The sequence below is a fragment of the Poecilia reticulata genome, chromosome 21 (genome assembly GCF_904066995.2).
Source record: "Poecilia reticulata chromosome 21, P_reticulata-male-v2, whole genome shotgun sequence".
NCBI classification, from domain to species: domain Eukaryota; kingdom Metazoa; phylum Chordata; class Actinopteri; order Cyprinodontiformes; family Poeciliidae; genus Poecilia; species Poecilia reticulata.
This window is the reverse complement of record NC_088850.1, coordinates 22,258,497-22,280,141: the sequence shown is the minus strand read 5'-3', so window position 1 is coordinate 22,280,141 and position 21,645 is coordinate 22,258,497. Positions and strand designations below refer to the sequence as shown.

General features: G+C 38.3%; 1 protein-coding gene and 1 long non-coding RNA gene across 4 annotated transcripts in view; one reads left to right on the top strand and one right to left on the bottom strand.

Annotated features, from left to right (window-relative positions):
* cnih3 (cornichon family AMPA receptor auxiliary protein 3) overlaps positions 1-13,936 on the bottom strand; it is a 60,975-nt gene extending 47,039 nt beyond the window's left edge. Inside the window, exon 1 of one of the 3 annotated variants that reach the window (XR_532515.3) lies at positions 12,485-13,936. Coding sequence is in view for 2 of the 3 variants with exons in the window: in XM_008398566.3 (XP_008396788.1) it covers positions 12,485-12,562 (78 nt within the window). In the remaining variant the exon portion in view is untranslated. The remainder of the gene's footprint in view (positions 1-12,484) is intronic. The other 2 variants (XM_008398566.3, XM_008398569.3) reach the window with 2 other exon arrangements.
* A 1,443-nt stretch (positions 13,937-15,379) lies between these two features.
* Positions 15,380-21,418, top strand: LOC145549694 (uncharacterized). Its single transcript, XR_014085542.1, has 2 exons — positions 15,380-17,298; positions 17,377-21,418. It is a non-coding gene; the product is annotated as an uncharacterized LOC145549694 (long non-coding RNA).
* Positions 21,419-21,645: the final 227 nt, after the last annotated feature.

Below are 21,645 nucleotides of genomic sequence, written 5' to 3'. Positions count from 1 at the left end.
GTCATGTTAAACCTCCTTATGAATTAAGTTATAAAAACTTAGCAAATTGAGACGGAAAGACTTAGTGAATTGAGTTGGATGATTATAATAAATTGAGTTGCCAGTTTGGTAGGATACCAAACTGGCATTGAACTCAATTGTTTTCAGTAAAGTCAAAGTGAAAAGTTTCTTTAGTTTAAAGATTTGTAAGTTTTGAGTTAAATGAACACAAAAAAGTAAGTTGTCATAGCAAAAGCAAAAGAACTGCAGCCCAAATACACTTTTTAGAGTGTATAGGAAAATTTCTGTCATAAAGAGAAAAACAAAAATATATTTTTTTCAATATTTTTAGGACTTAAAAATAAAGATAAAAAATGTATCTTGATTTATCTTCTTTTCTGTAGTACGAGAAATCATAAGAAGTGGGGGAAAAAACATATTCCAACCACATTACAAGAAAAACAGATGTAAAAGCATATGACTAGTACTTTTAATGTCATTCTTAGTAGAAATATTGTAGAAATAAACTAGAAAAACAACATCTGTCATTATATCTATATTTCAAACTTGACCTGATTCTTTTTCAGTTTTATCTAGTTATTACGAGCCATTGGTGCAAGTTGCACACTCTATGCAAAACCCGAACCTGTTTTAAAACATCACCCTGCTCTTTTATGTGCAGTTTTTTTAAATATGAAAAAAAATAAAAAAATTTCACTGCTGACATTTCTATCAAGTGGCCATGACGATGGCCACATGCGGTTTGAGTCATTCTCCAGCGAATACAGCAGTGGATACGTCTGACTGAAGGTAACACCCCATCCCTCTGTGAAAAACTAAGCTTTCTTAATTCAGCTGTGATGGCGGGTCTGAACTCAACGACCTGCTTTATGATGGAGCCTTTGGAATGAAAATGCTAATGCTGTTGCTTTAGAATTTCATCTCACTGTACCGGATTATTGAACCCGAGTTCATTTTTTACAATGTTCTCAAGTCCGCATATTAAAAAAATCTATCAAGACTTTAGAGCTTCCACATTTAGTCACTTCACAATCCCAAACTTTGATAAATTTTTCTGGGATTTTTCTGGGATGTGATGAAAATCTGTAAAGTTTTGCATGCTGACTAACAGGTATTGCAACCTTTCCTGTTTTATGCACGGTTTCCTCTCAGGCTGTAGATTTTGTCATTGGAAATTTGGGTGGTAGAAAATGGGATTTTCTGTTATTTACTCAATACATAACTATTGGTTGTGTTTTGCGAGGAAATTATCACAACAACCACATTTAAAGAATGTTAACTTAGATAAAAAAAGAAAATGGGGCTATTATGGAGGTGCTGTGACATTTCCAGGGGGCGCTATAGAACCCCCTAGCGAAGCCCTAGTCAAATACGTAACTTCAGAAGCAGTAGAATTGGTTAAAGTTCAAATTGATTCAAACTTGCACATAATAGACTTAAGAGAATAAGATGGGTGGATTGGTATCCACCCACCACCGCACTGAGCTCATGTATCCAGTGACGACAGATCAACAAACGCATCACATCCGTTGGTGTCACCCTGGCAGCAGCAGATGTGACGGTACTGTAAAAGCAGATGTTCAGGCCAGACGAGCAGAGCCTCAGGAGAGGACTGTTTGTGTGCGTGAGAGAGCAAGAAAGACACTGATGGGAATGATACGAGTGTGTCACTCGCTGTGTTTCACACGTACTTCAACTTGTGTGTGCGTGTGTGTTTTCAGCAAAAGAAAACTTGAGATGAGCAGGTGTGTGCCACAGAAAGTTCTCCATGCATTCGGAGGTATATGAGCATGGAGGAAGCGGTGGCATGTGTTCAGGGAGATGACAGTTTCACACCAGCGTTGGCTTATTTCCCCGGATCCGCCCCCACACTGCAGGATGGCTCTTTACGTGTTATTTCCCAGCGGATCCTAATAGTGATCCTGGCTCATTGCTTGGCTCGGTTACAGCATGTTAGCTCCCCACACCCCAGGCTGCTCCTCATGGGCGACCAATACACACACACACGCAAACACACAGATTTAAAGTGTTCATCAATCCAAACAGAAAGTGTTTGTGAAGGCACTGGAACACACTCTTCTGCAGAGGCAGATGAAAGCAGAGCAGAAACATGCGTTTGCCTAGCCTACACATTCTGCTGCACATAAAGGAAATACACACTGAATGTTCTGTCAACGCTTCAGTCAGTGTGGTATCTTTCACTCCTTTCTGTCAATCAGTATGTGACTATTATACACAATGACCACTAAACTGCAAGCTAAGTTTCTAGAAAGTTCCTGGAAAGTCCTTCTGATCTGGATGAATTTGGTTCTCTAACGCCTCCTGATGGGTGTGGAAAGGCTTTAAAGGGGCTGGAACTACAGGATGCAAGTAATTGCATTTCCATTAGAAATGTGCTTAAATATTTGTTATTCTGTGGCAGGTTTTTCTCAACATTAGCTATTCTACTAATGTTGGAACCCGCCCCCCCCCACCCCCCAAATTTTGCATTACATTTCTCCAAAATTCACACTCGAATAAGTTTGTTCATGTGATAAATCATGCCAGTGACTGATGTAAACGGTTTCAAGAGATGTATTCATATTCCAGTCATGGTGATGGCACTCATCATCTATCAGCCATCAGAGGAGAGGTCGACGTCTTATTCAGGTGATGCAGCAACAAGCCCCGCCTACTTGGGAGAGGCTACGTATGCAGCATTTTTGGGGAAATTGTAGTCGGCCATTTTATAGAAGAGTTATGGATTCAACACTGTAAAATGACACACAACTTTTTATGATCTGTGATGCTGTGAGAGCTCTGGTGGAGCCAGTTACACATTGTCCAAAGAAACCCCTAAATCAACCATCATATTTCTACTACTTCCTGATGTCTTATTTGTGGTTTTTATCAAGTAGTAATTGATCATGTGATTTGTATGATGCGAAAAAAGTGTTTCTGGAACTTCCATACCCATGGAAGTTTTGCGAAATACATTTACTTCAATATTTGCTGACATGAGGTGGCTGAAAAACCACCTCATGTCAGCAAATATTTTTTTATTGACAAATTTTTCAAACAATTAGAGTGTTTCCATTAAACAAATGTATTATTGGAAATGTATTGCACAATTCTACGGTTAATGGAAAGTAGATAGCATCATGCTAAGGCAGCAGTGTAACAAGCACTTGCCCAACAGTCAGTCAAAACGGTCAGTAAAGGCCACAAGACACAAAGAATGTATCAAACAACACATGTTTAGCCGTTTTTCCTCAACTAGATAAAACCACCACAGGCACTACTGCTGCTATTAAATGTATTTACTTATTATTACTATGAAAATCACCTGGCATCAGTTTCTTAAACCTCCAGTGAGACTCAACAAATGCGACTCTATGCAGTCATTGGGATTTTCATCAGATAAAAACTATTTTACCATTTGGTGTAATGTATAAGTTAGGGCGATATTAAGAAAAAAAAATTAAAATTAAATTACAAGAATAAAGTCTTAGAAGATCTTTGGTCTTGCTGTGAAAAACCTGCAAATTAAAGGTTTGTTTTGTGAGAAGCAGTTAAGAAAACATGCTTTGTCAATTTTAATAACCTACTGAATAGCTGCGATTAAAATGCATAATTATGTTGAACCTTGAATTTAATCTAAATATTTTCCTTTAAACAAATGTGAGACTGATGAGAAACAATTGTTTAATTCATCTACAAATCTACATCGGTGCACTGGTAAATAATTTAAGCTTCTGGATTCCAGTATTTGTCCCTGGCTACACTTTTTTTTTTTTTTAACAGACATAAAACACACACACATGCACGTGCACACACACAATGTGAAAGTGACAGCCTGCTAGCAGCCGCAGTCTGCACTGAAACGAACTGCTTATGCAGAATTGGTCATGCCAAGAGGAGCCGTGTGCCAGTTTGTTAGTTATTTCTGCAAACCACACGCTCCTTCAAAGCAGCCTGTTAGAATCAACATTCCCAGAAAAACAAGACAAATAAAACCGCTGTCATTGCCCAAGGATATTCTGCACTTTACAGATTTGAGTTTGTTTATCAAGTAAATGCTGCTCATAATAAGGTGGCAAATTATGTTCAAATCCAATTTTCAATTAGAAAAGTCTTGTTTTGTTTGTTTTTTTCAACCAAGTTGAAATATCAATGAACAGGACAAATAAAATTTATACATTTTATTTATATAAATTGTATGAGGTCAGAGAAAGACATTTATTAGAAATAAATTAGTTTCTCAGTTACAGCCGGATTGGGAATATTCATATTCATAGCATATTAAGGAAAATGATGATGCAAATGAAAAAGAAAACACTTTCCTTGTGTGAGGTAATGTATGGAGAGGATGAGTCTTGGTAAGTGTTGTGTGTATTAACATTTTAGTGCTATTTGTAATATTGAAACAAAATAAAGGGAAAATGTAACAGAGGGAAAAAGTAGACTTGAGCTGATTTAGCAGAAACAAAAATCCTTTTCAGACCATTAAATATAATAATTAAAGCAATGCACTAACACTGAACAAACTCAACTATGAATGTTAATCAAGGAAGAACCAAGAAAGAAGAAAATCCTGTCAGATTAGCATCCAGGTGGCACACAGAGCCGCCGTGACACATTACCAAAACATCCAGCCCTTTCTTCTTGTTTATTTAAATTTATGTTTAAATCAAATAAAATAATAAGTGCTACTGCAGTGTGTAAGCAAACAAAGTTGTAAAAAAGAAAGAACGACTCACTGACCGAGTCCTGTCAGATGAAGGGCCGTTCAAAAGAACCGGATGGTTCGTGAACATCACATCGGTAACGTGATCACATCCAGATAAACAATCAGGATAAAGGAGTAAATCTTTTTAACTGCTCACTTCTCCAGCTAGATGTTAATGGTAATTTAAAATGTAAATCTAAGGAGGTGCAGAAGCGGCAGGTAAAATAGGAGCGAAGAGAGAAAAATGGCAGTGGAGGGATAGGAGGGAGGATATAATCCTCAGGTGACTGAACTGTGCCAGGAAACAATGGAAACAATGGAGGGACGGAGCCAGTGATGGATGAGGAGTGGCAGAGGTTAATTAACATCTGGATCCATGGTTTGCCAAACCAGCCACACCAACAGTAGCCACTGTTATTGCTGCCAGGTAGCCATTTTCACAGCCACATTGGTGATATGTTACAAAGTCAGAGGCTTTTTTTATTTGTTTATTAAACTGGTCTTCATCTGCAGGACATAGATCATCGATGACGTCAAACATGGTGACTGTTGTCATCTGGTTTACTTCAAAAGAAGCAACATATAACAAAATTAACTTTAAGATATACTGAAGAAACTTAAAAGCCTAAATAGCTTCTGGTCAAATCAGGTGTTGTCCAGTTCTTGTCGCCATTTTGTTCTGTTTGATTTTATACTTGTAAACCATTAGCTTTTTTTCTATCTTAGTCATAGATACAGGATGAATTTGTTCTTAATTTTTGTTTTTTCCCCTCTTACAACTAAGCACATTCAGAATTAGGGTCCAAACCATAAAACGTACATCACAGGTGAAGAAAGGTTTATCCATTTTTCAAACAAGATTTTATTTTTTTACTCTAGATAAATGTAATTTTGTGTGATTGTGAGTCAGAAAAAGGCTGTTCAGATAGTGACGTTCTGATATGGACTGATCTGAAACACTTATAATGTGATGCCTTTTTCAGCCATATTGCTAAATATGTAGGCTAGGTTTTCTTACTGGTTACTTATTGAAATATTTTTAGGAGATAACCAGTCATACAAATGCTCAAATACAAAATAAAACACTTTTCTTAAAATCTTGTATCTTTCAATATACAATAAGATGCAATATGCTACTACAGATTCTCTCCAATTTGTCTGGTAAACGTTGAGTGTCAGAGCCAAAGACAGTGGCAGCAAGAACACTGAATGGAAGGCTGATGGATTGAGCTGCCACTAAAACACAAGTATCTCACCTGAGGACAGCGAAAACACTGACTTTCTACCTCAAAATTAAACATTATTTTCCTCATTTGTCATCCAGTGCTGTCGAAGTCTTCCCACAGAACAGACTGATCGATCTACGGACGTTTTACCTAAAGCTGTCAGAGAACATTGATCCTTCTAACACCGGGGCGTCATTTCGGAACCCCACAAAGGCACATGTCTTCATAAGTCTTTTAATTTCTGTCTTTGGAACCATGGTGACATCGAAAACACAATAGATGGATTGAGGTGCTTCAGATCAAATGAACAAACCAGAATATACAACTAAAGCCTACCTTCAAATATTGCTTCCACTGAGGGAACATAATCCAGATTTCTCCAGTCAGAATGCTCTTTTCTGTCCCTGTAGTCAGTCTCTCCTTTTGTGTCCAGACCAAAACAACCTGTTTCCCTCCATCTTGAAAACACCACACTCAGTAACAGATCACCGCATGCTGTGATGGTGACAGCTTTACCGATTATTCATACCACACCTCTGTTGGATCTGGGAATGCCCTGTACTTGTCAAAATCTTACTGTGATGCAAAATCAGGGTAACTTCTGAGGAAAAAAACCCACAAAGTACCATAAATATTTAAATGGTTCCCTTCATGTCTGTGGTGACACAAGCGCCACATCACCTTGTGTGGCACTATCGTCATGCCAATCTGCTAATAAATTCAGAAAATAATTGAGTTGTATTCGGAAATTAAAACTGTTTAAAGTGCTTTTGTGAAGTGAAATTTTTCTTTTGCAATATTGCATTGGAATTAATCTCATCATTCTATGAAGGTGCTGTCATCATTACCAAATAACTACAAAAAATAAATGAAATACTTGGTCCATCATGCATTTCTGTTGTTTTATGTTATGGCTGATGGCAGTATTAAGGGAGTGTATAAATAAAATAAGGCATATACAACTGGTAAACCTCTCAGCCAACTAGTCACAGTACCATAAAACCAAACAGCAGAGTGGATGATGCCAGTCTGTCTGAGATTCATTGGGGATTGTCTGCTGTGCTTCTAGGGTTTAATGACACTTTTTACACATGAGAAGAAAATCGCTGGAGCCGAGTGAGATTGCCGAAGCTCTCGGCTGCGGCGCTCAGCAGAGGTCGCAGTTCACCTCGCATGTTAATTAAAATGCCTCCATAATCTCTAATGTCTGTGCTCTCGTTGGGAGTTGTAGTGTTTTATTTTCCTAGAAGGAACAGATTGATTCTGGTTCGAAGTATAACTTTCAAAGTGTCACAACATCCTGAGGCATGTGTTTTATTGATATGACAGTCACTATTCCTAATGGACCAATGCGTCCAGCTGAGATGCCAAATGAGCTTGTAATAGCTGGGAGATTTAGCTATTCCCCCCTCACCCCCAACCAAGACTAAAATATAACGGGATTTCAGAGGAGAAAAGAGTTCAGCTTATTTAATTAAATAGTATGCCTCCCAGTTGATCTGGATCTTCCGTGCATGGTCCAGGGAGACTTGTACAGACCAACCATGCTGGGAATTTGGCTTGATTTTGCATACCTGATTAGAATACTTTTTTGTTAAACATATTGCTAGTTAGAGGGGCATAAGCAGTCACACCAGCTCTGAGATCAGTGTGCAGTCATGTACTGTATGTGCCTGTCATGTATGAGCGCTGTCTGGCTGGGGGCTTGCAACTCAACTTCGGTGGTCAGAGTCATGAATAATGCTCTGCACTGTCACAGCACCAGCTAAGCTTAAATTTAATGAGGTAGAGGGGAAAAAAAACCTTATTAGATAGAGGGAGAAGTAGTGACTGAGCACCGCAAAAATGCCCACCTTTGCTGGCTACATGTCACAGGAAGGGTTTTCACTGGTTTATAGCAGGGTTGTGTCTGTGTTGCTGATTTTAACTACCGTTTTAGATGTGGGCATTTATTGTGTCGTTAATCATTTATCGTGATACATTTTTTATCATGGCAAGAATTTGATTTACTGTTTTTATGAAAAATGATCATTTTTGATCCTTAAAAACCACCTAAAACTGTTCATATTGTCAGGATTGTTAGTTTTACTATTTGCCCCACTGTTTGTCCAATGAGAATACCAATAAATGTTAAAATATGATTAAATGCAGTTACTGTGTGTGGTTTAGTTATGCAAATCACACTTCTTTATGTGACTGGTATCATAAAGAAACATATTAAATTTGGGAAGTTTTTCAAGAGCAGCATTTGTGTTTGAGGGCTTATGAATGCTGGGACATGCAGTCATAGCCTATAGTTACCTAAATAAGAAGTAAATATATAAATACTTATCGTCACTTTTATCATTATCAAAATAGTAACAAAATATCATGATAAAACCTGAAGTCCAAATTATCCACCCCATCTGAGAGTGTATGTCTTTTCTCTGAGAGTGTAGATTTTTCTCTGGGTACTCTGGTATCCTCCCACAGTCCAAAAACACGACTGTCAGGTTAATTGGCCTCTCCAAATTGTCCCTAGGTGTGAGTGTGTGTGTATAGTAGTAGTAGTAGGAATAGTAGTAGTTTGCCTTTCTGCCTTTAACCATGGCATTAGAAGACATGACGCCTCAGATAAACTCTGCTCCAGGAGGGCCTCCCTACACACCCAATACTCTAGCATTCACATATAGATTTCTGTCTAGAATGAACTACTCAAAACTGCCACAACTCTGGGAATCTTTCTAATCCCAAATAAAAGTAAAAAATAAAAAAAAAATACAAAATTAAAACACAGATCCAATTTTTATCCACAATTTTATTATTTTTTGTTAGTTTTGTTTTGTGTTTTGGCAAAGAGACATAGAAAAATAGGCAAAAGTATGCATACTTATGCTACTAAGTAGGTCGCCATAAAATATTAAGAACTGGTTGTGACTTGTGGGAACAAAGTAGCGGAATAAACAACAGCACTGAAGTGTTGACTGGAAAAGTTACAAAATCCCAAAATGTAATTAAAACCTTGTTACAAAATGCATGAACACATACCCAAGAAAAAAAGATAACGATTTGGAGACCTAAAAATACTATGCGTGTGTGTGTATATATATATATATATATATATATATATATATATATATATATATAAACAAAAAAGATACATGTAAAGCAACCAAAGTCCTGAACTGACCACAAAGGCATGAAAGTTATAAGAAGGTCACTTCACAGCACTTGGACTTAAAACAAAAAGACATAAATGATGACAATAAGCACACAATTACCACAGATACAATTTAGCATGTCATCAAAACAGATTTTTAAAAGAACCACTGAAACATGCACAAAAATACTATAAAAACAACCCCCAAAAAATTACAAAAATAAGATTAAAAACATAGGGATCAATGAAATTACATGACATGTATTCCTTAGTTTTTGCAATTTTTATGAGTGGTGAATAATTATAACTATGAAAAATGTTTGAGTAGAGTTAAAGTGCTGTTTGATTATTTCAAATCACACTGCCTATTTGTAACAAAATTGATTCTATTCTATTTATTTACTTACAATGTTAGTTAAAACACTTAAGTTTAATAGATCTCAGTACAGAAGTTTAACTGTTAGAGCAGGAAATAAATTCAGGAGCCGTTACTCGTTATGACGAGATACAAAACGAGAAACTTTCTAGTTTTATCAATACGAGTTTTATGTCACTATGAGAAAACTTGTCATTTTAACAACATAAAAATGTGTCCCTTGGACAGAGAGGACTTCTAGGCAACAACTGTGAGGTGTTGCCATTTAACTCTTACAACCTCTCTCATTTAAATGAGAACAAATTTAGGTTTTAGTGACATATAAATCTAGTTTCATGTCTCGTTAAAACAAGAAAGTTTCTCATTTTAAAGAGATATTGCTCCTCTATTTATTTCCTAGTTTTGGCATTTAAGCACTTCTGTATTTTAGGAAACGTGAACACAAAAACCTTTCATTGATTACAAGGTTTTCCTGTGGCAGCAAACATTGTCAGAGATCTCTAGCCAAGTATTACAGCGAAGCTCACAGATCACAACGATCCGTGCAGTTAATTACAGCTGGCCTGTAGAGCTTGATTTATGTGATCCGTCTGATAGATGCCCATCTCTGTGAAGCCATTTGTCTTCCTCTTCCTCTTCAGAGACTTTCTTCTCATATCAGCTGCTGAAAGAACTTCTAATGGGCTTCAGTCAGGACTGTTCATTACTTGTTCCTATTAACTTTTCTTTGCATGTTCTCCTCTATCGTCTGGTTCTCCAAGTGTTAATTTACACTCTCTCGTTATATTTATAGCTTCATTGTGCCTTTGGCACTTTGACTCAGCAGACTTGCTCTTTTTAAGCATTGCTGCCCTAACCTCTCATCCAGGAGGCCAAACGGGAGCAGGAGTCGGTTTGGGTTTTTTCCTTTTCTGGTCCCCTCAGTTCGGGCCTTTGAAACCAGATGAGATCTTGAGGGTTTCCTGCCAAAAGTGACTGATAGGAGTGAAATAGTGGGAATATTTTGGCAGGTGGCTGGTGTTAACGTGCTCACTTGGCTCTGCAGCCTCTTCCTAATTATGATTTCTCCCAGTATGGAGCCCCAGCTTATGATGCGCTGCGACTGCAAGATCTATCTGTTCTCACTGGCGTCTCCAGCAGAAAGCTAAATAAATGTGCAATGTGAATAAAGTTTGAAGTTTTTATCTGATTCAGCTAGAGGTGTGTGATACTGCATATTCTGGTATCGATCCGATACCAAGTGTCCGTATTGCCGATACTGATACGTTTTATTTAAGAGCAGTACATCAAACTTCTTAATTTTTGGTAGTTTTGTAGTAAGACAGAATGTGGACAAAGTTTATAGGTGTCTACACAATACTTCAGTAAAATATTAACATGACTTGTACTAATTTTACCTAAACAAAAGTGAAAAAAAATCATCATTTGAGAGCAAATAAGAACAACAATCTTTTTTATTATTAAAAAAAAAAAAGAAAAACTACAAGGTAAAAATAAAGCAAACTTTCAATAAGGAATCTGAGACTTAAGTATCTAAAGTAAAACTGAAATTCAAAACACTGACAATTACTTCAATTGAGATTTATGTGACAGATGGAAGAAATGAAAATGAACAAAGTTCCTGATTAGGAAGTGAGCACAAAATGTAAGTGTTGGCATGTTTTTTTTTTATGTGACATGTTTGATGTTCAGTGGTCAAATATAAAAGGAAGTCCTCCATCCATATTAACATAATATTCATAGTGATGTACATAATGTTTGAAGGTGGAAAATCTTGTAAAAGTAATGTTCTGTTGAACCACAGCAGTCAGTTTCATTTGTGTATTTAAGTATTTTAATTTGCACTTGGTAGCTGATTTCAGATGGTTTTTTTTGTTGGCCAAATTTAGTTCACATTTATATTAATTTATTTGTTTTACATTTTCTTTGACTTGTGTTGTCTGATTTTTGTATACATTTATATGTGAACATATATTTTATTCTGGTGACTACATCAAAAAGAACATAAAAAAACTGCTTTGAAGTTTTATATTTGTTTGAATAAGTCCAATATAAAAAAGCTGAAACTGTGGAATATCATCTGTGATATCATTATTGATAATTAAACAATGTATCGTGATATTTTTTGGCAGTATAGCCCACCTGTACACAGTAGTATCGATCCAATCCTGATGCATATTTGGTGTCGATATTATCAATATTTTGGATCAATCTCCCTAGCTCTAGTTTCAGCCCTTTTTTAGACATTTGCCAGTAAACTAAAAGGTGTTGTAGACTCCGTCTGGTCTGTTCTGCAGTTTTCTGCATAATCACCTCCAACTGTGTAGTCACGGTCGTCTCCTCCCCTGTACTAAATGTTAATTCAGCTCTGTGAGCAGACACATGGAGGCCCGTCTGAACACACACACACACACACACACACACACGCACACGCACACACCAACTATTAGTTGGGACTGCTGGGGGATCGGTCATCCCAAGTGCATCCGGCCTGGTGTTGCTTCCACACAAAAGGCTGACTCTGACCCAAATCTGTCTTTACATAAGTCTCTGCATGATGGAGATGTTGCTCAAAGAATCCCCCCATCTCCAAAAAAATAAAAAATAAATAAATAAATAAGAGATTATTCAAATATCACAATACTAGTGAGTAATGTTGGAGCTCGGGCATGATTAAAGGCAGAAGGGGGAGAGCAGGAGCACGGAGAGATAAAGCTCTACAAGATTTCCTAATTGATCTCGGAGGAAGGCTGTGTAATTGATCTGGCAGACATGGCACAAAACCCCGCAGGAACCTCAAACTGGGTCAGAGTACAGTGGCCATATGTGGGGACTACTGTGATGTAATGCTGAATACATATAGAAGGTGAAACAGGTGCGCTGGAACACAAAGACAGCAAACATCTGCCTTTGAAGTGACTAACTGACAGACACCTCTGTAGGCACACCTGCACTTCTCATAACCTGCACTTCTCATAACCTGCACTTCTCATAACAGAAAAAGACAAAAAAAAAAAAAAAAAGAAGATACTTACGTGCCATATTGCGAAGAAGATAAGGGAAACACAGAGGACCAGAGACAGCATGTAGCAGAAAGCAGCAAAAGTGAACATAATTAACGGGGGAAACGGTGGAGAAATTTCCGAGGAAGCACGAGCCGCTGATGAACATCTAAAACCGAGGAAAAAACAGGAGGGGAGCGAAGCGACGGGGAGAAACTTCTCACGGTGCCGTGGACACCATGACTTCGCGGAGAGCTCTCCAGACGGCCAGCCGCGCGTCCACTCAATCTTCAGCCGCTCTCAGACCAGCGCCCCCCGCCGCATGGTAGTGTCCGCAAGTCCTGGCGAGGCGACCGTGGAATCGCAGCGACGGCCGGCTGATGAGGGGGAACAATCATCCGTGACGTGAAGCGAATGTGCGGGTAATCCATTCATTGAGCGGCGGCTGAAGGCGGCCAGCCGGAGCCTGCTCTGAGCTTAGCTGCGGCGGTGTCATGTGAGGCTGCTCCGCGCGAGCGCTCCGTGCGTAAAAGCTCACTCGCTCTCTCTCTTTTTGGCGGCGCGCGGGCAGATAAACAGCAACATCAAAGGGCGGTAAGCGCGTGTGGAACTGTGAACAGGTGGAAATAAAGGAGCAGCACCCGCTCCGCGTGCGCGTGCTGCAGAGCCTTTCTTTAAACCTGCAATTAAGCGGCTGATTTTGTGTGTTTGTGTGTGAATGCTTATTTCTCCGCTGCGTAAAGACGTGCGGTCACGTGCCTTAGTGTCTTTTGATATCAGGGATTAAAAACAACTGAGTTAATTAATTTGTTGAAGGAGACCCGACAGATTGCTCCCAAACATTTACGTCCAGGTGTTGGCTTTTCAAAAAACTCCATGTTACCGGATGGTCAAAGACTCCTCCAAATAAAACTAAATGTTAGGTGAAAGAAATGATCAATTGCAGCAAATATTTAGCAATTTGGACTGAAACCAACCTTATGAATTAATTTAACCAACATTTTTGAGGACATATGAACCGCATAGGGCTTAAAGAAACGTGATATTATTGCCACCATCTGGTTGTTCTGTAAACTGCAACTACCTTAAGGATTTTTTTTATCCAAAAAGTATTATCAGAAGAACACTGAGTGGGCATAACATTATGATTAGCATGGCCACCCTGACTGCTCTGACTCTGTTTAACCTTATACTCAGAAATCTCTTGTGCACTTTATATTCTGTCACCTTTTTATAAGAGCCTGAATTCAAGGGACAGCTCTATGGAAAATTGACTTTTTGAGGTTTGTATCAAATTATGTCATTTCCTTGTCACGAGTATACCTGTATTGTTGCTTTAATTCTTTCATGCATTTTTGATAAATTCTTTCATCTCCCATGCCAACCATTCATCTATGAAAAACTGGATGGACCTAGCTCCGCCTCTGAGACGCAGCTCCTCCTCCGAGCTGCAGATTCCAGGCTTCTGCCTCACAGAGCAGCCTTCCCCTGCGATCTCCCCACTCAGCTCCTTCAGACTAGCTAGCAGCAAGTAGCAAACATCTCTGCATCTCCTGAGCTCATTACAGGAGCTACTTCTCAGTGCAATGCTGGTAAAAATGCTAAACAGTTAATAGAGGAGCGGTTGTGATGGCTTCCTGAAGGCAGAGTGTCATAAAAAGCAGGAGTTTCTTAAAGAGACAGAGGCCCAATTTCAAGGCGTTAAATTAAAAATTTATTTTGAGTCTTATTTGATACACAGAGCATTTTTATAATAACTGAAGGTAAGTGAACTTGATTATGCTGTAAAACTGCACTATGTGTCTGGAAAATACATAACACTGCCCTTTATCTTCTTGTCATCGGTTCCCTGCTCCTCCCTTGTTTCATGTTGCACCTGCTCAAAATTCCTCTCACTTCTACTGGCTACTGATTCTGATTTCTTCCACCTGTGCTGCTCCCTATATACATTCTTCATCTGTGGTCACTCAGTGTAAAATTGTCCTCATCCTTGTCTGAGCCTATAACTGTTTTATGTAATTGTTCACAGGCATAAATGAGCCTTGGCCCATTGGTTTCTTCTTTGAGGTTCAGTTTTGGAAAGTCTCTGACCTCATCATCTACCCATTACATCTGACCCTTTTCAAACTCCTCCAAATCTCTTTGGTTGTCCATTTTCTTCCTAATTCTAACACAAAAAGATTAAAAATAAAAATGATTGCTGCCTAATATGCCCTACCCACGAACATGATGATTAATGAGGTAATCACTGCAACAACCTGCAGCTGGAGACAGAGCAGCCCTGGTCACTGAAATTGTTGCACACCATCCTGCCTTCAAAATATGAAAATATGAATAGCTTCACACATTAAACAATCGCTTTGATTTATATAAAGACAAAAAACGTTTGTATGGCTGTTTTTGGCCGGTAAAACTAATGCATTCCAACGGTCTTTAAAAGACAAGACAGATCATTAAAACCAGAGTTTTTTATTCTCAGGAAGCTTCAACTCTTCTTAACCTCATGACAAACACACACATAGTCTCCGTGACTGTTAACCACTCCGCTGTCATATTGTGGTTCCTCCCTGATGCATGAGGTGATATGACAGCTCCAACGGCCACTTTGTGAGGCGTCGAAAAGTCATCGTGTCAGTGTTCGGCAGAGTCAGTCAGTTAGCCTTTTGGGAGAAGAGGCAGACAGAGAAAGGTGAGGACAAGACTTTAGCTGAATGTGGTGGATGGCTGCGTCATTGCTCAGCATTTTCTGATATACAGGTTTCTGTCAGGTTTAGTTTCCCGGAGCCAAAAAGTAGTCAGCTACTTGTAGGGTGAATTTTAAAGAAGTGTCTTTGACTGTGAACCACTCCGCTGTGATATCGTTGTTCTTCCCTGATGCATGAGGTGATAAGATGTTTTGATTTAATAAAAATAAAAATGTAAAAAAAAAAAAAAAATCAAAATAAAGTAGAATTTAATTATCAACAATAATTAGTAATGAGTAATTAGAAACTACTCATTTCAACCAGGAAAGACTCACACAGAAAATATAGCAATCAAAAAGTTTTATTGACATAAATGAATTAAAGTTCTTTGGCGCGTGGACCCCGGCAGAGGATATTGTGCTGTGAATTGCAATAAGATTGGATTAGGATTTGCGAAGCTGATTTGAGACGTCTTCCCTCTGGGGGCCATACACTGGTGGTGGAGGTTGGAGAAAGGATGGAAGCCTGGAGGAGCCAGGCTGAAGAAGCCTTCTGCCCCTTGTGGCCCCTTCAGTCAGAAGGGGCAGAGATGGATTGAGCACGGCTGTAAAGTGGACGGTGCCATGGATGAAGGCCCTTAGAAATGGAAGCTTGATTGGTGATTGGCTGTGTCAGTGCATGGTCCAACAATGATAGGCTGGCGGCAGATGAACTTGTCATGGCGATTAGATGATGCAGGTGAAGCTGAAGAGTCTTCCAGATTGAATTTACGTCTAGGCGTCTATTTAATCTGGAGAGACTCACAGAGAAAAACAGCAATTAAAAAGTTTTATTTACATAAATTAATTAAAGCTTTTTGGCATTCAGACCCCAGCAGAAGACATTGTGCTGTGAATGGCAATACTCTTGGATGAGCATTTGCGATGCTGTTTTGAGACGTCTTCCTCCCTAAAGTGAGTGTCAAGGCTGGGGACCAGTCCAAGAGTCAGTGAAAAGGGAAGGAAAGGATAAATAATAAAGGAAATAACTAAGCTAATGTGAGACTTTACGGACTGAAAATTACAAGCATGGTGTAGATGAATGTAGATAAGGGGAATAATAAGGTGTTGGAGAGAGTTGGTGTATGAATGGAAATTTAGAAGGCGTGAGATGGTGAGATGCTGGCATATAAAGATCAGCTGTTAGGGAGATTGGGATAACATGAAATGATGTAATGTTGGTAGATGAAGGCCAGCTATTAGGGATGCTGCGATGATGTGAAACAATGTGATGCTGGAAGAAGTGAATCATGTTTTTTCACTACCAGAAATTATGCAATATATAGAAAAATAACTTTCTATATATTGGACAATAATAATAGCGGTCTTTTGAATTTTAACCAATAAGATGGTAACTGACATAATTTAAAAAACCACAATTGACCGCCAGTTCCTTCAGAATCTTCATGGACACAAAATTAAGGAAAACCTTTGGAGGCACAATGATTAGATCTAAATTTTATAGTTTTTTGTAGGCTGGGAATGTTTCCATAATATTATTGTGCTATATGAAAACCATTTGTAATGCATCTACATGTTGTTCTTTGCTTTTCATTTAGCTAGCTAACGTTATTTGCAACATGGCTATAGTTCAGCTACAGTACAGCAAAGTTTAGCAAAGTAGTCAAGAGAAAGCAGTTGTTGCCAATCAGTTTTGGAAGTTGTGTATTTGGGAGAGAGCATGAAGCCATTTTTGATGGCTTAGCAAGCTAGTAAAATTCCACCACCTTCTGGCGTTTTCCCACTATGAAGCAAAGAGCTTCACTGGGTCCATGTAAAAGAAGCTCAAGATAGAGGTACAAGCTGTTGTGGAGTTAAAATAAAGTGTGTCTTCCCAAAAAATCTGTCAATGTAAGGATGTTGTTTTTCTGTGCATTACGAGTTAATTTAGTCCAAGTGTTGTCTTGTCACATTCGTGGGTAGTAGCGCCAACTCCCTCCACTCTTTCCGCAAGACTTGGCCAAGCCCCAGAACGCCTCCTCCAGTCCCGTCCCCACGGCTTCCCCGAGTCCACTGCATGACTTCTACTCGAGTCTCCCAGTCAGTTCCCCGAGCTACCAGCTAGCGTCCCCAATATAATACAATTTAATATTGGACTTTGCAATACAACTTTGCACACTGTTGGGTAAGGTAAACTTAATGAAGACTTTATGTACTGAAATGATCCTTTCTGGATGTCTGATTTGTGATTTTCTGTCCACAGAGTAACTGCTTGAAATAGGGACTCCAGTGATCCTAAAGTTTGTCCTGACTGATGGAACATGTCAAAGGCTCACTTTCTCTAGTGGACTACCTGAATCAATTAAGGATCTCATCTGCGAAGTCAAGAGTCAGTGTTGTCTTCAGGGTGATTTCAGGCTTCAGTTTATGTATTCCTTGTTTGTGGACGAGTTTCTTGACTTTACCTCAATTTCAGAAAATAGCAGACAAAGAGACTCTTAAAGTTATTGACATGTCAAGGCCCACTATTATGAAGCACAAATATTCTATTGTTCTTGATCTTGTCCAAGACTCCAAAGTCCCCAGAGTTTCCTCTGTTAGCCACTCTTCCTTGGATGGATATGTGGATATAGATGTATTATCAAGTGAGTCAACAAGCTCATGGTCTCCTTGGCCTGCTGTCTTTTATGAGCCCAAGTTTCCCTATGACGCTGAATTAAAACTTCAGCAGGAAAGTATGGAATACAATCAAAAGAGAACTGTACCTATTCCATATCCAAAGTTGAAGTCATTCTGTACAGTTTAGTGCAGGAAATTGTGATAAAGAAAAAGAATGAAGTTGCTCACAGTCTGATCAAGAAGCATCCTTGTCTAACAAAGAGGCTTCTGCACTAAAGATGGAGCATGGAAGACCATCTTGAAATATAAACTCATCAAATATCAAACCCAACTAAGATAATTGGGGTGCCCAGAGGTGATTGTGAACTCTTTGAGTTGTTGGAAGACACTGTGCTGCCTTTGGTGTCAAAGAAGGTAAAAGTAAACTTTTGCTCAGCATATCCATCAGAAGAAACTGAGGAAAGCCTAGAGGCAATGCGGACATAAAGAAGAGGAACAATTGAGAGTTGGTGAAACTCAAGATGCAAAATACATTTGGATACAGAAGACAAAGATGCTAATGATGAACCAATGGTGGAGGCTTTCATGGCAAGATGGCCTTGTCTATTTGACATCTCTGAAATAAGGCCATCTCATAACAAGGTGTTCTTGGAATTAGTTTTAATCTAAAATGTTTAGACACAGTTACTTAACAGCCCACTTCTGTAGCAGGAGTGATTGTGGCCATTTTCCAAATGTTGAACATTTGAAGCTCATTCCTTTGTGCTCATTTATGTATTATAATGCCTCAGCAACAATATTCTGACAACAACTACAACTTATTTTTGATTGCCAGTATTACTCATTGGAAAATATACTTCTTTTGCCCATATCTGACTTTCACTGCAGTCTGAATGGACCAATTCCAATCTTTTCACCACTCCAAAAAAAAAAAAAAAATCATATTTGTGCCATTTACATATTTCATAATAAATCGGATATACATCCTAGAGCAGGGGTCACCAACTCCAGTCCTCAAGGGCTACCATCCTGCAACTTTTAGATTCACCTCTGTTCCAAAATGTCTGAATTTCCTCACCAGCATTCATTCATCTCTGCAATAGGCTGTAAATGAGCAGTTTATTTGATCCAGGTGTGTTTGAGCAGAGACACATCTAAAAGTTGCAGGACGGTGGCCCTCGAGGACTGGAGTTGGTGAGCCCTGTCCTAGAGTTTTTAAAGTGTTTACAGTCTTGTTGTATTTTGTGCGACTTTTCCATCATTAAAGTGAGACTTGTCATAATTCTGCACCAGAAAAGACCAGACGCTGTAAATCTGGATGTAAACAATGGCTGAAAATTCTAATTATGAAAACTATGAACTATATAATCCCACCACTCCCGGCTCTCGCCACACATTCAAACAGACTTGTCTACAGAAGTTGTAGTCAATGCTCCACAAAAGGCCGTTGCCATTAATTGTGCTTTGTTTTTATTGGCGACCTTCATGCTATGATCTACAATCTAGAATACTCTCGTCATTTTGCTTACCTCCCTTTTGGGTGGTAAGCAATTCACACTAAAATCATAAATAATTACTATGTACTACCCAGAAAAAAAGTTTGATTTCAGCAAACAAAATCAGAATTGAGGATTAAGACCTGCTGTGTGAACGCAGCCTAATTAAGGAAAGTGGCAGGGAAACTGAGGTAGGAGATATGGAATCTGAACTGAAACTAAATAAAACAGCAACCAACAAAAAATAAAACGAAAAAATATACCAACCCGTTCTAGAAGATAACAGTAAAAAAAAAACCCAGCAAACCCAAAAAGATCTAATGAACCTAATGAGCATGGATAATAAAAAGGAATCCAAGACACAGAAGCAATGTAAAGAGAATAATAAAACAATACAACAGTCAAACTCAAAAATAAACTATGAAATCAGACATAAAGAAACAAACCGGTACGGCTAGACCTGAAAATAAATATAAGAGTCTGAACATTATGTGTCAGCACTAACAAATAAACAAAAATGAAATAATCAAAATAAAAACACACTGACAGGAATAACCCAGACAAACTATTCAGAAAACAGGAAGAACTAATATGGCAGAAACTATGAAACAAAAACCACCTTAATAAAAACAATGCCAAAAACCCACGAATCTTGACAGTTACATTTAAACATCCTTGTATTGCTGCAGGAGTTAGCATATTTTACTCAAGTTGGGGCTTATTACTATCCACCAACATTTTCTTATAAAATTGGAAGCAGGCTTTCCACTTTCTCCTAAAAAGCCCCCACTTGAGTGCAAATATGCAATGCAAATTTCATAACTACATAACAATCCTGTCAACATGAAACAATTTCAAGTAACAGCTAACGGCTAATACATAAAATTGAACAAACTGGTATTCACGTCCAGTTTCTTATCTTGCCATGTTTGCTGGCTTTTTGAAAAACACTTACGTGGATGTAAAAGTAAGAAAATAAATGATGGAGTTGTTTTGCCGCTTTATTTATATATTTTATACTTATAAAGAATTATCAGATCATCAGGAAATTATATTTCAATACTCTGAGTGCCCCCAAGTGGTCAAAAAGTGATTAGACAAATTAATCAGATAAAAAGTGATGGCTGAAATCTAGATTTCAGTCCTTTCACATCAAAGCTGAGTAAAGTGTCTGCATAGCATAGGACAAGATTAAACCATGTAATGTTTGAATCATTGCTGTTATTTCTGAGTTATCGCATTGTTTCTGATTCCATGGTGCTGATTTTGTGTACACACACATTCATGAGTGGAATTCATATTTTTGCAGTTTACTGTGCTGTTTTAAAGTTGAGGAACATTTGCATGTTTGAGGAATCTTTGAACCTCTCATGGTGGCCTTTTGGGAGTGACTATGATGAAAAGTCAAATTTTCACAACAACTGAAGGTAACATTCCTTGATTGTGCTAGAAAATGGCACTTTGTTCCTGAAAAATAGATTAAACTCTCCCCTGTAAAATCAAACATCAGGCTAAACCAGGAACGGGCAGTTCCCGTCCTCGAGAACTTTTAGACCCGTCCTTGGTCAAACACACCTAAATAAAACAGCTGAGTAATGTCATTTGCTTTAGGACAATCAATTTAAATATTGATTCAACCTCATCAGTACTTAAATTGGTCTCATATTAGCTTTTTACAGTTTATATAAATTATCACTATTGCCAGATACTTGGACAAGAACCTCTGTGTCTATGAAACCAAGTCTCTAAAGTAATAACAGAAACAATATTTGCATGCAGATGATTTAATGGTTTGTGCAACCAAGACCAGCCTGTATGTTGTCCTCCAAAAATTGTAAATCATATTCTCTTTCTCTATGTATTTTCCATGAATTTCGGTGGTGAAGAAAGACATATACTGCTTCAGGATCACCTTCCTCTTTATCTGGTACTGATTACCTGCTAAGTTGGACATTGAGACTGCATAGGACGTATTTAACATCCACAACTATCATCAACCATCAAATCAAAAGCAATGGACTATGCCCTGATGCAGTAGAATTGTACCGTTCTCATCTCAAACCTGCACTAATCTGAAACAAATTTCCTGTCAAAATGAAGGTTGGGAATTTCTTTACAGACAGAAAATGAGAAGCTTCACTAAATAAAAAGAAATCCACCAATTGGATTGGAGGTTTTTGGTTTCAGGCAGTTTGGCGTTTTATTTCTTTGTGACATAATTACAGCGAGTGTCTCTAATTATTTTATGGCTCACATAAGCATTCAGTACACAGAGATCCTTAAAAATACCTCGTTGGCTACGCACTATGAAAGAGAATTCTCAGTTTTTCATTTGAGATCAGCTTGACAGCATCATGTCTATGCTGTGCATTCTTGAAAACAGCTGGTTTCCATATAATTGGGCAAAACATCACCGA